Genomic DNA, 15539 nt, shown 5'->3' with positions numbered 1-15539 from the left:
CTATCCCGGAACAGTGTTCATGAAACGCCCGGTACGACAAAGCAAGTATGAACCAATGGTGGAGGAGGTCGAACTCATCGATGCTAATCCAGACTATGCTCATGTTAGACTTCCTGATGGCAGGGAGACCACTGTGTCGGTTCGCCATTTGGCTCCCTCAGGTACTCCTCCTGCAGGTACACCACCATCTGGCTCTCCTCCCTCTAACATTCCCTCCCCAGGTGTTTCCCACCCAGGAACTCCACCCGGGAATGGTGGCGACGGAGCTGCCGCGTTCCACCCGAGAGCAATCGAGGAGTCATCCCCGGCACGAGTCGAGGCTCCCCAAGAGGATCGAAAGCCTCCCTCAAGTGAAACCGCCATTTACTCCCGGAGAGGTCGACGGATAAAACCCCCTCGCCGACTCGATCTGTAAAGGGGATTATCGGCATCCTCGATGCTCATGCTCCTATATGCTCATTATATCATATATCGATGCTCATTACCATGCTCCTACAACTCAAAATAATCCTCACTGCTTGGCATGTATGCTTCTGTAGTTTAAATAGTTCGCGCTGCTTGAAATGTATACTCCTATAGTGCTGAAGTAATCATGGCGCGTTAGTTGGGCCTCTAGTTACATTTTAAAGACGGGGAGAATGTGGTGAATTGAAGGTCGTGACGCGCGATCACATGTCGCGCGGCTCGTGCACGGGACGGATAAAACCAAGATTCCGTGTGGTCGGGGGGATTGTCCCTGGGACATTGTCATTTACGGCGGCGGTTCACTTGGTACTCGTTGAATGGTGGGAATTGAGAGTATACCGGACTCCGTGCTTATGCTGATTTATTTTGCGGTGATCTACTGCACATGTATACATTGCTACATATGTACTCCTCGCTGCACCTGTATCCCCTGATGTGCCCGTAGAAGCGGCTTCAATCAAGTGGAATAAAGCCTACACTCTGAAGGTTCTTCCCTCGCATTCATTTCAATTACAAGCCTTATTAGTCACATTAGAGAAGGAAAACATGAAAAGGTCAATTTTGGCCGCCATTTTGAATAAATTAAGGCTCCGGGGGGTCAAAGGTCATCGGAGGTAAAAAAAATTCGACCGGATTCGGATTCAGCATGGAAAACGGCCATAGAAAATGCTATGCACAAAATTTCAATCATATTTACCCAACCCTAACATCAGCTTATTCGGATTAACATTCGAAGTGCACCTGGAAGTGCAGTGACGGCCGGACAGCCGGCTTAACGTGCACCTATAAGGACAGCGTGCTCCGCGATGCATTACCCCGATGGCAGCTTTTCATTCGTAAAAAGAAATTGAGAATTGAAACAGGTCGTCATGATTGATTGATAATATAATTAATAATCGTCGTGCACACACGTCGTCGCGAATCGCTCGAGAAGCACCACGCCCACGATAAACAATTGCGTTTGGAACAGATTTGGTCCGACGGGCCGCCGTACGGCCTGCGCTTCCGGATCGAGGCGGAGCTCGCTTAGCGGCAGACGGGCGCGGTGTGTAATTGGTCCCCACGTACAACTGTTAACCACTGAGTAGCTGTCGGAGTTGCGAGGTGGGGGGGCCACAGGCGGGATGCCCGGGATGGACAGGCTTCCGCTCGAAGAGGCGCTGGAGGACAGTCCGCAGGTAGCGCGGATCTGTGACGTGTTTACCTGTTCGCGCGTTCTCCTCGGCTCTTCTGTGTGTTCCTTTACTTATCGTCCGTCCACAGCATTCGGAGTTCCCAGCCGTCCTCGGTTTCTAATCCTCTTCCTCAAACAGCTTTTCTTACCGACGACTGAAATGGAAACTTCACAAACTTCTTGTTTGTGTTTTGCTTTTACAAACCCCACGTCACTTGATCCGGGCCACCCTTTGGGGAGTTGTCCTGTCACATCTTTCTGGCCTGTTTTACTTTAAAAAGTTCAAGTCTGTGCACAAAGGTAATTGGTGTTTAGTATTAAAAGATAAAGGAGGCTTTTCCAGCGAAATGGGATCCCTGGTTCAAATCCCATAGATTGAGAGATCATAGGTTCAAATCCCTCCAGTCATCTAGTGAGCTAATTACTGGGATTGTAGCCTCAGTTCAAATCCCATATAATTAGCATACTACCGGGACCCCATGTTCAAATGCCATATTACTGAGATCCCATGTTCAAATACCATATTACTGGGAGTGTAGCCTCAGTTGAAATCCCATATAATTAGCATACTACTGGGATCCCATGTTCAAATAACATATTACTGGGATCCCATGTTCAAATGCCATATTACTGGGAGTGTAGCCTCAGTTGAAATCCCATATAATTAGCATACTACTGGGATCCCATGTTCAAATAACATATTACTGGGATCCCATGTTCAAATGCCATATTACTGGGAGTGTAGCCTCAGTTGAAATCCCATATAATTAGCATACTACTGGGATCCCATGTTCAAATAACATATTACTGGGATCCCATGTTCAAATGCCATATTACTGGTATCCCATGTTCAAATGTCATATTACTGGTATCCCATGTTCAAATGCCATATTACCGGGACCCCATGTTAAAATGCCATATTGGTGACTTCCATGGTAACTCACGTTACATTTGAAGGTCATATGAGAATGTATCTTGTCCCCCCACAGCATTGCTAACAACTGCAATGATCCAGATTATTGGTCAGGCTGGCATTGATATTGAACCTATTCTGTGGTATGGTCTGATGATTAATGTCTTCAATGTGTGGTGCAGCATGGCCTTTTTAGGCATGGTAACTCACGTTACAACAAATGGACTTGGTCAAAAACAACTAAACTTTATTAACTGTTTCTCCTCAAACAGACATGAATTACGGAGTGGCCAGTTACATATAAAGGCTGAGGGTCCATACTTGAATTTTAGAAAGAATGAAAAGTGAACTGCAACATGTAACTTATATAACGATGAAAAAGTGAGTAACTCACGTTACACAGTAACTCGCGTTACACAGTAACTCACGTTACAGTTTATAGATAACTGCTATGTACTTTAGGATAGAATCTGATCATTGTTTTGTTGCCAATAGGTCTAGGTCACTCAAACAGGCCAGAACCTGGGGATGTTTCCCAACAGATATATTAAAAAATATAGTATATGGTTCACTTAATTTTTTTCAACCAGTGTCCACTTTTACATGGAAGTACCCTATTACTGGAACTCCATGTTCAAATGCCATATTGTTGTGGACCGGGTATCGGCTGCGAGCACGACCGCTAGATGGAGCAGTAGAGTCGGCTCCACCGAACACCCGGAATCTTGATCGTACCTTTCGGAAAACTCTGACAGGTACGGGTCCCTTACCGGACCGTGAATCGTCAATAATTAAGCCACATGGTACAGGGTTATTTGCCAATCTTCAAAATACCTAGAGCTCCACGTGGCGAGTTACCGAGTATTCACACCCTCGGCGGCCCTCGTACGAGTCGAGCTGTTGGCGTGCCCGACCCGTGCGCAACCCGAGCAGACTGTTGCCGAAGTTCCGTCGGTCCAAATGTACATTTACCGCGGCAACAGCCTTTGCAATTCACCAACATGCGCCATGCTAAGCCAATGGAAGAAACACAGCAATGAACTGATACATTTAACAAATGTATTTATTTATAACTCGCTGAAGTACTCTGTAATACCCTGGAAATTTGCCCTGTTTTCCTCACGCTAGTTAGACTGAGGCATTAGTTGTATGGAGAAAATTAGGAAGGCTTCTTTTATTCCTCAGATTTATGGAAGGAAGGCTTTATGCTGCGGTAATCCTCAGAGAGGTCATAGTTGAAGGCGGCCTTGAGCCACTCAATGTTTCTCGCAGCAGTGGTAACTGTCCTTGATGTCCTGCCAAAACCCGGACCGAGAAAGCTGGAACGTGAGTTTTGTGCTTCTTTCGCCCGTCGGTGTGACGCTCTATTTGCAGTTAGGCGACGCTCTCTCTCTCTGCAGCCGACTCTGCTTGCCTGGCTCGTTCATGAGCAGATATATCAGCAGTAAGACGACTCTCTCTCTCTCTCTCTCTCTCTCTCTCTCTCCTCTCTCCTCTCCTCTCTCCTCTCTCCTCTCTCCTCTCTCCTCTCTCCTCTCTCCTCTCTCCTCTCTCCTCTCTCCTCTCTCTCTCTCTCTGCAGCTGACTCCGCTTGCCTGGCTCTTTCATGAGCAGATCTATCAGCAGTTAGCTGTTGCCGTGCACGTGCAGTTCAAGAATTCAAATAACAGGAGGAGAATGTGTATGTTTAAAAAGTCAATGAATACGAACATTTTGTATTTCAAAAAAACCCTAGCGTTTCTAACCATGAAGCCTTTTGTTATGATTAATACGCCGGTGCACTATTCGATAGCCATTTTTTTTAATGGAATTAAAAAAAAAATATATATATATATATATTTCAATTTTATGGAAAGCCACTTAGCGCATCCTGGAGCTGAATGTTAGGTCTATATGTGTGTAAAGTTTCATCAAGATCAGTTCACTGGTCTAGGAGCTTATTGGTTACAGACAAACAGACAGAAGGACTGGCATTTATATAGTAGATGGGGGAAAGGGGAGAGCACGCAAGAAGCAGAGTTATCACGACTAATGAGATGTAAGTATGTACAGCAAAGAGCACTTGTACAATTCCTACTTGCAGACGGGCCCGCCGGCAGACACACACACACACACACACACACACACACACACACACACACACACACACACACACACACACACACACACACACACACACACACACACACACACACACACACACACACACACACACACACTGGCCACAGCCTTTATTGAGGCCTCTAGCTCAGAGGGAAAGGCGAGCTGAAGCCCAGAGTCTGCACTCTGACCTGTACGTTGAGCTGGCGGGGTGGTGGGACTCAGACCTTTCGCGTGTCAGGCGAACGTGATAACCACTCGTGTCAGGCGAACGTGATAACCACTCGTGTCAGGCGAACGTGATCACCACTCGTGTCAGGCGAATGTGATCACCACTCTTCCCTGCTCGATTGTCATCCACTATCTCAAAACTCTCCCTTGTACACCGACAGAGAGACGGCGCGCAACCTACTTGCGGGTTTTTTTTTTTTTTTTTTTTTTTTTTTTGTATACCTTGGTCGAGGCTCGTATGAGAGCTAACACACAACTCACAGCAATGAGGCATGAGACAAGAGGGGCGGGAGTGGAAGGGACAAAACATTGGGGAACAGACACAGGTGAAATGTGGAAGGGAGAGGGATGGGGATGGGACGGGGAACATGGCGAGGGGAAGATGGACATTAAAGGGACTTTCAGGAAGGAAAGCAGGAGAATTGAAGGAAGTGGGCTTGGGTGGATTATCGGGGGTAGAAAAGATCGAGGATTTGGATGGGGGAAGATAAGAGGTGGTGGTGAACAGCTGTTTTGAAAGCCTGGAGGGAAGAATGGGAAAGAATAGAGTGAGGAAGTTTATTCCAAAGGCGGGAAAAAGAGGAATGAAAGAGTGAAGATGAGCAGTGATTCGTGATTTTGGTAGTTTTACCAGAAGGGGGTTGTTGGCGGACCTTGAGCGCCCTGTGGAAATGTGGTGGGGACAAATCGCAGAGAGAGCAGGGGGGCAAGGCTGGAGAGGAGTCGGTAGAAGACAGAAAGACCACCGACCAACCTGCGGTGATTGAGTGAGAGGCCCAAAGACTCAGCTTCATTGCGGGAGATGCCAATGATCTTAAAAGCCCTGGTTTCGACAGCGTGAAGTCGAGAAAGGTGGGAGGCAGGAGCACCAGCCCAGAGGGGAGAGCAGTACTCCATCAGGCTACGGACAAAAGCTTTGTAAGTGGTCAGGAGCTCAAGAGGGCCGGGGAAGGACTTTGCACGACGGAGGATTCCCAGTCGGCGACTGGCTTTTGAGGCAAGGTTGGAAATGTGACTTTCCCAGGAAAGGTCATGGCAGATAGTGAGACCCAGAAGCTTGAAAGAAAAGACTTCTTCCAGAGGATTGTTGAGAAAGTGGATGGGGGGTTTTGTAAACGGTCCTTTCGAAGAGACATAGTGAGAGTGTGAGATTTGTCTGGATTGAAAGACATGTTCCACGTGTTGGACCAGTTTGTGATTTTATCCAGATCTGCAGTGAGCGAAGAAGCTGCTGCTTGCCGGTCTGAGGGATGACAGATGGTACGGCAGAGGGTGGAGTCGTCGGCAAAGAGAAATAGAGGATTTTCCAGAGAGTCCGAGAGATCATTGATGAAAACCAGAAAAAGAACAGGGCCCAGAACGCTACCTTGAGGAACTCCAGCCTGCACAGGAAGAGGGGATGAAAGAACTCCATTTAGGGCCACACGTTGACTGCGACAGGAGAGGAAGTCTGCGAGCCATGAGTGGAGATGGCCTTGAATACCATGGGAAGAGAGTTTGGTGAGTAGGGCAGGGTGCCAGACTGTGTCAAAAGCACGTGATATGTCCAGGGATACGGCTCGGATTTCCTGTCTGGCATTGAGGACCTCCATCCATTGATGGGAGAGCAGTAGCAGCATATCTAGGGTAGAGTGACCTGGTCTGAAACCAAATTGATGATTGGAAATCAAGCCATTGGAGAAGAGGAAGGATTTCATGTCTGAAGCGATGATGGATTCCATAACCTTGCTGATGATTGGGAGGAGGCTGATTGGTCTATAGTTACAAGGATCTGTTTTTGCACCTTTTTTATGCAGGGCAGTGATTAGCAGATTTCCAAGCAGATGGCAGATGACCTTGAGAAAATGAGAGGGTGAATAGAACAGAGAGAGGGTGAGCAAGAGCAGAAGAGCAGGCTTTGAGGACACGTGGGCTGACGCCGTCTGGACCGGTTGCAGAATCTGACTCGAGGTTTGAAAGCAAGCTCTCCACCTTGTCAGGAGAAAAGGATACAGAGTCCAGGGACAGTTGGGTGCGACTGGGTAAAGTGGGTAGAGATAGTGATGGGTTTGGGACACAAGATTTGGCTGCAAACACCGAGTTTAGACATTCAGCTTTATCACGTGTGGAATCAGCAGTGCGGCCATTTGAGGTAAGGGAGGGGATGGAGGGGGAACATACACCAGAAACAGATTTGATTAAACGCCACCAGGATTTTGAGGAGGGAGAGAGGTTTGAGAGTTCAGACTTGAGATGAGAAAGATGTTGTTTTCTGGCTCTCCTGAGGGTAGCTACACACTTGTTCCGAGGCTTTGTGGAAAGAACTGAGATTGCCCTCAGTTGGGTTTGCTTTCCATGAGGCAAAGGCAAGTTGTTTCAGGACAACTGCCTCGCCACAAGCTTCAGTAAACCAAGGGCGGGAGGAAGGGTAAGACAACTGAACACGAGAGGGGATAAATCTGTGCATGAGGGAGAGCAAGTTTCTTTGAAAGAATTCCCAGGATGAGTTGATGTTTGAGAAAGTAGTGATAGGAGACCAGTCTGTAAGTTTGATGGCTGCTCGGAGACCCTGCCAGTCGGCTTGAGTGAAATGCCAGACTCGACGGCGGTGAGGTGGTTCTCTGATAACAGCCAGAGAGATGTCCACTTTAACAAGGACGTGGTCAGAAGAACCAATTGGAGCGAAGGAAGAGCAGCAGATATTGTCAGGGAAATTTGTCAAAATCAGATCCAGAAGAGATGGAGTACCATTGGTTGAGATCCGGGTCGGGAAGTTGACCGATTGAGTCAGTCCCAATGAGTCGCAGAAAGCTTTTGCTGATGTCCCACTTTTGCTCACTTCCGGTTCCGGTTTTGAGCGGCAAGAGGTCTCCTTCGGGGCTCCCTGCTGACATTCTCAAAGTTAAGTTCCGGTTGTTATTTGTCCCGTTTTAACTGTTTAATTTTCTCACCTACATGTTAATGTGTGTTCCTAGTTCGGTTTTGTTTCAAAAATCGTGCTATTTTGTGAGTATTTATGTCGACGTTCTTACCTGGTGTTTGAGGCCTAGTCCTAGGCTTGAGGCCTACCGGTTCCACTTGGTGTTCGATCGTTTTTTTTTTGTTTGTTTGTTTGTTTTTTCTCCCCATTTCCTTCAATTTCTATCCTCCCCATTACCTTCAATTTTCATCTCCCCCACTTTCCAAACATCCCCCATTCTCCCAACTAATCTCTTTCCTATCTCAAAAAAAAAAAAAAAAAAAAAAAAAATATATATATATATATATATATATATATATATATATATACCCAACAACAACAACAACAACAACACGCTCAACTTCTCCCGATTCTGCTACTTCTTCTTCCTCTTAACTTCCTCCTCGTCTTCCTCGATTTCTTTTTTTTTTTTTTACACTTCCATGACCTAATCTGTTGAACTCTCTCATACATTAATATTAACAACAAAAACGATCTTATAATGCTTCATCTTCCTCTCTCACACATGTGGTACTCTTTACTGTTTCACAATGCACTACTCTTCTGCTATTTTAACAGACTGCTCTCATTTCGACCTCTCCTTCATTCCTTGCCTAAAAAATCCAACTATTACAGCGCTTCTTCTCTCCATGCTCTGAATTCGCCTTCATTGCATCCATCAAGAATTGTGTTAAATCGCATCTCTGACCTAAAACTTTTAAAAACCACAGTTTGCCATGGATGCTCGCTTTCCATCAACCATTCTTTTTTCCAACTTCAGTGCCAACTCACCCCCCTCACCCCTCACTCTCACTCTCAAAGCAACCATCCCACTCTTCTCCCTCCAAGCCTCCCTCTCACCTCTTTCAAAAATTCCCCCTCACCTTTCTCCCACCTTTCATCCCCCTCACTCTTCCTTCTCTAAGTTGCCCCCCTCTCATCCACCAACCTGCCTCCCTCCACTGCCCTCTCACCTCCATATCTTCACTCCACCTCCTCAAATCCTCAACTGCCATCTTCCTTGTCTCTTGTCCCCCCCTCTCTCCCAGCACCACAGAGCCTTTTCTCCTCCTCATTCGGCCCCCTCCCCCCGCCATTCTGCAATACCCCACACTCCTTCAGCAACCCTCCTTACCTCCCCCTCGTCCCCTCGTCCTACCCTCCCCCGCCCCCTCCACCTCCTGCACCCAAAGCCTCCTCCCCTACCTCTTCATTAAAAGTGTGGACCTCAAATATCCGGGGCCTTCGCTCAAACCTTTCAGATCTTTCCATGCAGGTTGCCACTGACAAACCAGACATTATCTGCCTAACAGAAACTTTCCTCTCCCAAGACGTGTCTGACTCCCAAGTATCTCTCCCTGGTTACTCCCTCTTACGGTATGACAGACCTGAGCCTCGTCCTGGTGGAGGTGTTGCTCTCTTCATCAAAGACTCTATTCCTCACTCTCCCTGCACTGCTCTCACTCCCCCACACCCCCAGGAATACCTCTGGCTTCGGCTTCCCCTCCACTCCCACCTCATGTTTATATGTGTACTGTACCGTCCACCGAACAGTGATGACTCCATCTACACCTCACTCTCCGAAAACATGGACCATCTTCTATCTTCTCATCCAAACTCTCTCTTCCTCTTATGTGGCGACTTCAATTGTCATCACGCCAGTTGGCTAGGTGTGGGTACCTCTCTCACCTGCCATGTGGGTACCTCTCTCACCAAGAAGTGCGGTTCTTGCGGAGGAAGGATCTCTCTTCGTCCGATCACGCCGCAACCTTATTCACCCTGTCCAGGGGGGAAGGGTACCCTTCCCCTCTCCCCGCTCTCCCTCACTGGACGGTTTTGGCGCACAGAATCGCTCGTCGCCCTGTCATTGGCCAAAACGAGCGGCAAGTCTGTCGATTCGCCCGGGGGTGTGGTGACGTCACGCGGACCGCCTTTCTCACCGTCGCGGGATCTGATTGGCTGAGCGGTGGCCACCTCACTCGTAGCACGCTGATTGGTTGCGGGCCGCCACGAGGCTCCTCCTTGAACTCCACCCACCATAGCATCGGCCAGAGCGATGTGAAGGTGTGGGGGATGCTGGCGTTGTTGTCGTTTTGAGGATTTTAAAATAAAAGAAAACCCTGACTATCAAAATAACTCACAGCGCATGTACATTTCTTCACCCATTAAACAAGGGACGGGGACCCGAATTAAAAAACACAAACTTACCGATATAACTGTTCTCTTGGACCTGTATGTTGAGTGCTCATGGCTTCCAGATTCGTAACAATATTACCGATACTGGGATCCCATGTTCAAATGCCATATTACTGGGACCCCAAGTTCAAATGCCATATAATTAGCATACTACTGGGATCCCATGTTCAAATGCCATATTACTGGGATCCCATGTTCAAATTCCATATTACTCTCTCTCCCTATCGAGTGCAGCCTGTGGCTGCTGGTTGCATCATTGGTTGGGACACGGCTATGCCGCTGATGCAGTGTCCCCCTGACCAGTACACTGGTGCTCATTTTGCCGACCTCGGAAGGATGACAAGCTGAGTCAACCTCCTGGTGTATTTTTAATTCAGCGGCTAATGGGGCTTGAACTCAGGACTCTAGGATCCCAAGCCGCCACCCTAACCACTAAGCCAACACCAGGCTGCCATATTACTGGGACCCCATGTTCAAATGCCATATTACTGGAACCCCATGTTCAAATGCCATATTACTGGAACCCCATGTTCAAATGCCATATTACTGGAACCCCATGTTCAAATGCCATATTACTGGGACCCCATGTTCAAATCTCATATTCTGAGCTTATTACAGGGATCCCATTTTCAAATGCTATATTACTGAGATCCCCAGTTTGAATTCCATGTTCAAATGCCATATTACTGGAATCCCATGTTCAAATGCCATAATACTGGGATCCCCGGTTCAAATGCCATATTACTGGGATCCCATGTACAAATCCCATATTACTAGGACACCAGGTTCAAATCTCATATTCTGAGCTTATTACAGGGATCCCATGTTCAAATGCTATATTACTGGGATCCCCAGTTTGAATCCCATGTTCAAATGCCATATAACTGGGATCCCATGTTCAAATGCCATAATACTGGGATCCCCGGTTCAAATCCCATATTACTGGGAGCTCAGGTTCAAATGTCATATTCTGAGCTTATTACTGGGATCCCGTGTTCAAATGCCATATTACTGGGACGCCATGTTCAAATCCCATATACTGGGACTCCATGTTGAATTCCCATATAATTAGCATATAAGTGGGACCCCAGGTTCAAATCTCGTATTCTGAGTTTATTTATTGCTTCCAAACGTGTGTGTGTGTGTGTGTGTGTGTGTGTGTGTGTGTGTGTGTGTGTGTGTGTGTGTGTGTGTGTGTGTGTGTGTGTGTGTGTGTGTGTGTGTGTGTGTGTGTGTGTGTGTGTGTGTGTGTGTGTGTGTGTGATTCTTGCAACAGCACAACATGGTCTCACGATGGCCTTGTCCAAGTGATGATGTGGATGTCTGACAGTCCAAGCTCCCCCATAAGTAGAACTGAGAACTAAAGCATTCTAAATGCTATTACAAATCAATTTACGAGTCAATTCCAATTGAAGAAGTACTATTGATCCATCCGTTTGATCAATATAAAGTTTATTTTCGGTAGAACTAAAGCTACTCCTGTTGGAAATACCACAACCACGAAGTGGTGGGTAAATGTGGAAATGAACACGTATGAGCAAATATTGTGCAAATCCTTCAAAGTACAAGAATTCCAAGGTGAGACTTGGGATCATGGGCTGTTCAAAAAGTTCCCAGAATGAGATAGTACTCACAATAGTCCAAGAAATGCAAATAAAAAAAACACTTTTATTTAAGTACGTATTGTTGTGAAGGATTTATTTTTCACGAATTATATATTTAAGGCTGGCGGGATAGCCGAGAGATTTGCACACTCGCATTGCAGCTCTCTGGCCCCGTTTTGAATCCCGACCCAGGTATATACCATCACCCTGCGTGTCTTCCAAGCTGAATGACCCGTCTACTCGCACTGGTCGTTGTTGGATTGGTTCCAGCCTTGAAAAGTTTCTAGACTTGTTGTGTATGCCCCAATACGCTGTCGAGAGTACGGGCCTCCGTTATTAAGTAATTATAAATCATGCTTGTATGTTGAAAAATAATGTGTTTCTTGTACGACCACTTCATTCCGAGAACCTTTTGAACACCCTACTTATTGAAAAATTGGTTTTCTATGTGAGATGCTTCTCATGATTAGGATGTGTTTACTCCCTGCCAGACACGGTGTCTCCTCGGAGTGTTCGAGGAAGATTCGAGCCTCTTTGATTCATATTCCTCACGGCTGCTACAAGCGGCTCAGCGACTGCACGCCGCCCAGGTCAAGCAAATTACAAATCACGTTGTTGTACACTTTGTGCTAATTATCTGAGTTTTCTACCATCTTTGCTTGTCCTCATATTGAGGCTGTTCATTTAATTGCAATTGCAACTACTTCAGTACTCAGTAGAGTGCATACCTACACCAGGCTGAACACTTTACATTTTGTATTCCACTGATAGGCCCAATCTGGATTCCTGACATTAACCAAAATCTAATCGGCTTGTTCTTGTCACCTAACCAACTCATTCACAAAGTCCTGTCATAACTCGTCCATAACGTTTTAAGATATCATGCTATTTATCGTTTCTGGCCCTATCAATTGTGAAGAATCACCAAAAAAAATTATCGGATTCAGATCCATGTCTTCACCAAAATCAAATAAATTTGGCCTCGTCACACATTCAACCGTCACACATTCCTGTTCTCTCTGTCTCTCTCTCTGTCTCTCTCTGTCTCTCTCTGTCTCTCTCTGTCTCTCTCTGTCTCTCTCTGTCTCTCTCTGTCTCGCTCTGTCTCGCTCTGTCTCGCTCTGTCTCTCTCTCTCTCGCTCTGTCTCTCTCTCTCTCTCTCTCGCTCTGTCTCTCTCTCTCTCTCTCGCTCTGTCTCTCTCTCTCTCTCGCTCTGTCTCTCTCTCTCGCTCTTTCTCTTTCTCTTTCTCTTTCTCTTTCTCTCTTTCTCTTTCTCTTTCTCTTTCTCTTTCTCTTTCTCTTTCTCTTTCTCTCTCTCTCTTTCTCTCCTCTCTCTTTCTCTCCTCTCTCTTTCTCTCCTTTCTCTTTCTCTTTCTCTTTCTCTCCTCTCTCTTTCTCTTTTTCTCCTCTCTCTTTCTCTTTCTCTCCTCTCTCTTTCTCTTTCTCTCCTCTCTCTTTCTCTTTCTCTCCTCTCTCTTTCTCTTTCTCTCCTCTCTCTTTCTCTTTCTCTCCTCTCTCTTTCTTTCTCTTTCTCTCCTCTCTCTTTCTCTTTCTCTCGTCTCTCTTTCTCTTTCTCTCCTCTCTCTTTCTCTTTCTCTCCTCTCTCTTTCTCTTTCTCTCCTCTCTCTTTCTCTTTCTCTCCTCTCTCTTTCTCTTTTCCGTGATTTAAAAAAATCTTCTGGCAATTAAATAAATTGATATTATTCTCAAAAAGTGCAATATCGATACTTCCTCCACACCCCCTCCCTCATGTTTTATTCCTTTTGTTATTGTTTCAGACAGAGTTGAGCGCTGCCACTCAAAATCTCTCACGCCAGGTGCTCAACTACACCAGCCAGGTATGCACTCTCAGAACAAGATTATGTGGTTCAAGATTAAAATGTTCATTACGTGTTCTCCTGAGAATCCTGTTTCACTGCACAATCATAATCGAGCCTCCAATGGGTTGCTGACATATTGTCGGCACACACACCTGTTCCGTTTCCTGTAATAGCATGGAAGAGAACAAGTAAAAAGGCTTTGAAGCCCTGTACATATATTACTACCCAGGTATCTAACTCTTGTCGAACAATGGTAAAATACTTCTCTAATATCAATCTGGGGATGAAAATTCCATAGATGGTCAGGATATCTGTTCATAAAAAATAACTCAGCACTTCCCATTGGTTTCTTTGTCCCCTTCTTTATTAGCCTCTGCCTTTGGTTGGTTTATTTTTTGTCCCCTCTCATAGCATTTCCCATTTATTGGTTTGTCTCTGTGTCTCCCCATTGCGGGATTGGTTTCCTTACCCCCTCCCCTTCCCCCCCCCACCGTCTTTCACAGCATTTTCCACTGGGAGGCGATGACGAGGTCATGACTTCAACGGTGCAGCATTTTGCCAAAGTGATCGATGAGGTGAGGTCAGAGGACATTGTAAGTCAGCAGTAATACAGATATAAGGGAATGACTGTTTTTCCCTTTTCCATAAGTTCGGAGCAAACGGCATCCCTTCTTTTCCAATGGTACCAGAAACCTCATCTGCCACTGGGAAATAAATTGTGACATTGGCCAGAAATATCGTTGAAACTGACTCTTCCTGGTTTTGAACAATTCCTTCACAGTTGAGGTGAAAATCTTTTTGACTCTTCCTCGTGTCTATGATCATCGATATTATATATATTGTTGCGGGCCGGGGATTGGTGGTGAGAATGACCACGAGGTGGGGAAAGCTACGTCGTCTCCACCAGACTCCCCAGAATTGTAGGCCGTCGCTCGGATAACTCCGCGAGCCGGCGGGTCGTTTAACCGGCCGTGGATCGCCAATATCTCGACCGCGTGGCGGAGGGTTATTTTGTCTAAATCCAATGTATGGAAGTAACCACGCGGTCTCTGCTACCGGGGATCCACGCCCTCGGAATGCCTGGCCGAACCGGATTCACTCTACCGGCAGTGGTAAAATTACACCTACCGACTACCACCCACCTTTCGGGCTCGGATGCAGTCGAGCGGGTCTGTCCAGGACGTCCCGGCTACAATTGTCCGATTACCGAGGATAAAACCCCGCCGAAACTCAGATCCGAACCATGCTGGACCAATTCAAAAAGGGACGGAAACGGACTGGGAACATTTCAGTGATTATTTATTTACATAAAATGAAGACACAAAGCAAGACTTAACGCGAATATGCAACCAAGGAATATTTGCAATGATCCAAAAACACTTATTCAGTTCTACTTAAAGACTGGCCCACACACAGACACACAAATGAAAAGAAACCCAGAGTTCTTTATTGGACCCTCGCAGCTGAGGAGAGAGACAAGCTGGGGGTCAGCGTTCGGATGGGTACCTGGCCGTCGGAGAAAGGGGGTACTCCATGCTGCGGCACCTGACAATGGTCGCTGGTTTAGTCCCCAGTCGCACATGTGGGACTCGAGGTTTGTGGCGGAGCTCGGGTGGTGAACGGTCGGGGTCCACGGAGGGGGGTCGGGGTCGCTCTTTCCTTCCTTATAGAGGGCCAGCAGAGACACGTTCACCGCCTCGACGACCTTCTGCTCAACCCTCGTGACAGCCCTCATAACAACCACTGTTACCACCCCTTCGTAACAGCTTTCGTAACCCCTTTGTTACAGCAAAAACCCCTTTCGTGACAGCAAAAACCCACCAAAAACTCTGCTCTCTGAGAGTGCTCTGGGATTTTTTTTTTACCTCCCTCAATGGGGAGGGCCTTTGGTGAAACACACCTCGCTGTCCGCCTTTGGTTGGAAAGGGTCCTACGGCCCACCCTTCCGGGGCGGGGCCTTGGCCCCTGCCGGGAAACCCCAGTCACTCTTCCACGCGGGTTCATACTTGACGAGTAACAGTATCAATGTTGCAAAGGTTGTTGTGAGAGTTACAACGTTTGTGGGAGCCGAGAAACCGGAACCGCGAGATCTTGCCTT

General features: G+C 46.8%; 1 protein-coding gene across 2 annotated transcripts in view; it reads left to right on the top strand.

Annotated features, from left to right (window-relative positions):
* Positions 1–1460: 1460 nt before the first annotated feature.
* APPL1 (adaptor protein, phosphotyrosine interacting with PH domain and leucine zipper 1) overlaps positions 1461–15539 on the top strand; it is an 85101-nt gene continuing 71022 nt past the window's right edge. The window contains exons 1-4 of one of the 2 annotated variants that reach the window (XM_085863596.1): positions 1461–1643; positions 12113–12211; positions 13400–13459; positions 13945–14016. In XM_085863596.1, coding sequence (XP_085719722.1) covers positions 1590–1643; positions 12113–12211; positions 13400–13459; positions 13945–14016 — 285 coding nt within the window. In that variant the 5' untranslated portion in view covers positions 1461–1589. The remainder of the gene's footprint in view (positions 1644–12112; positions 12212–13399; positions 13460–13944; positions 14017–15539) is intronic. The other variant, XM_085863595.1, reaches the window with a different exon arrangement.

The sequence above is a fragment of the Eptatretus burgeri genome, chromosome 18 (assembly GCF_056783735.1).
Source record: "Eptatretus burgeri isolate ZD-2024b chromosome 18, Ebu_testis_v1, whole genome shotgun sequence".
Classification (NCBI taxonomy): Eukaryota; Metazoa; Chordata; class Myxini; order Myxiniformes; family Myxinidae; genus Eptatretus; species Eptatretus burgeri.
The sequence above is the reverse complement of the archived record's forward strand: the minus strand, read 5'-3'. Positions and strand labels throughout refer to the sequence as shown.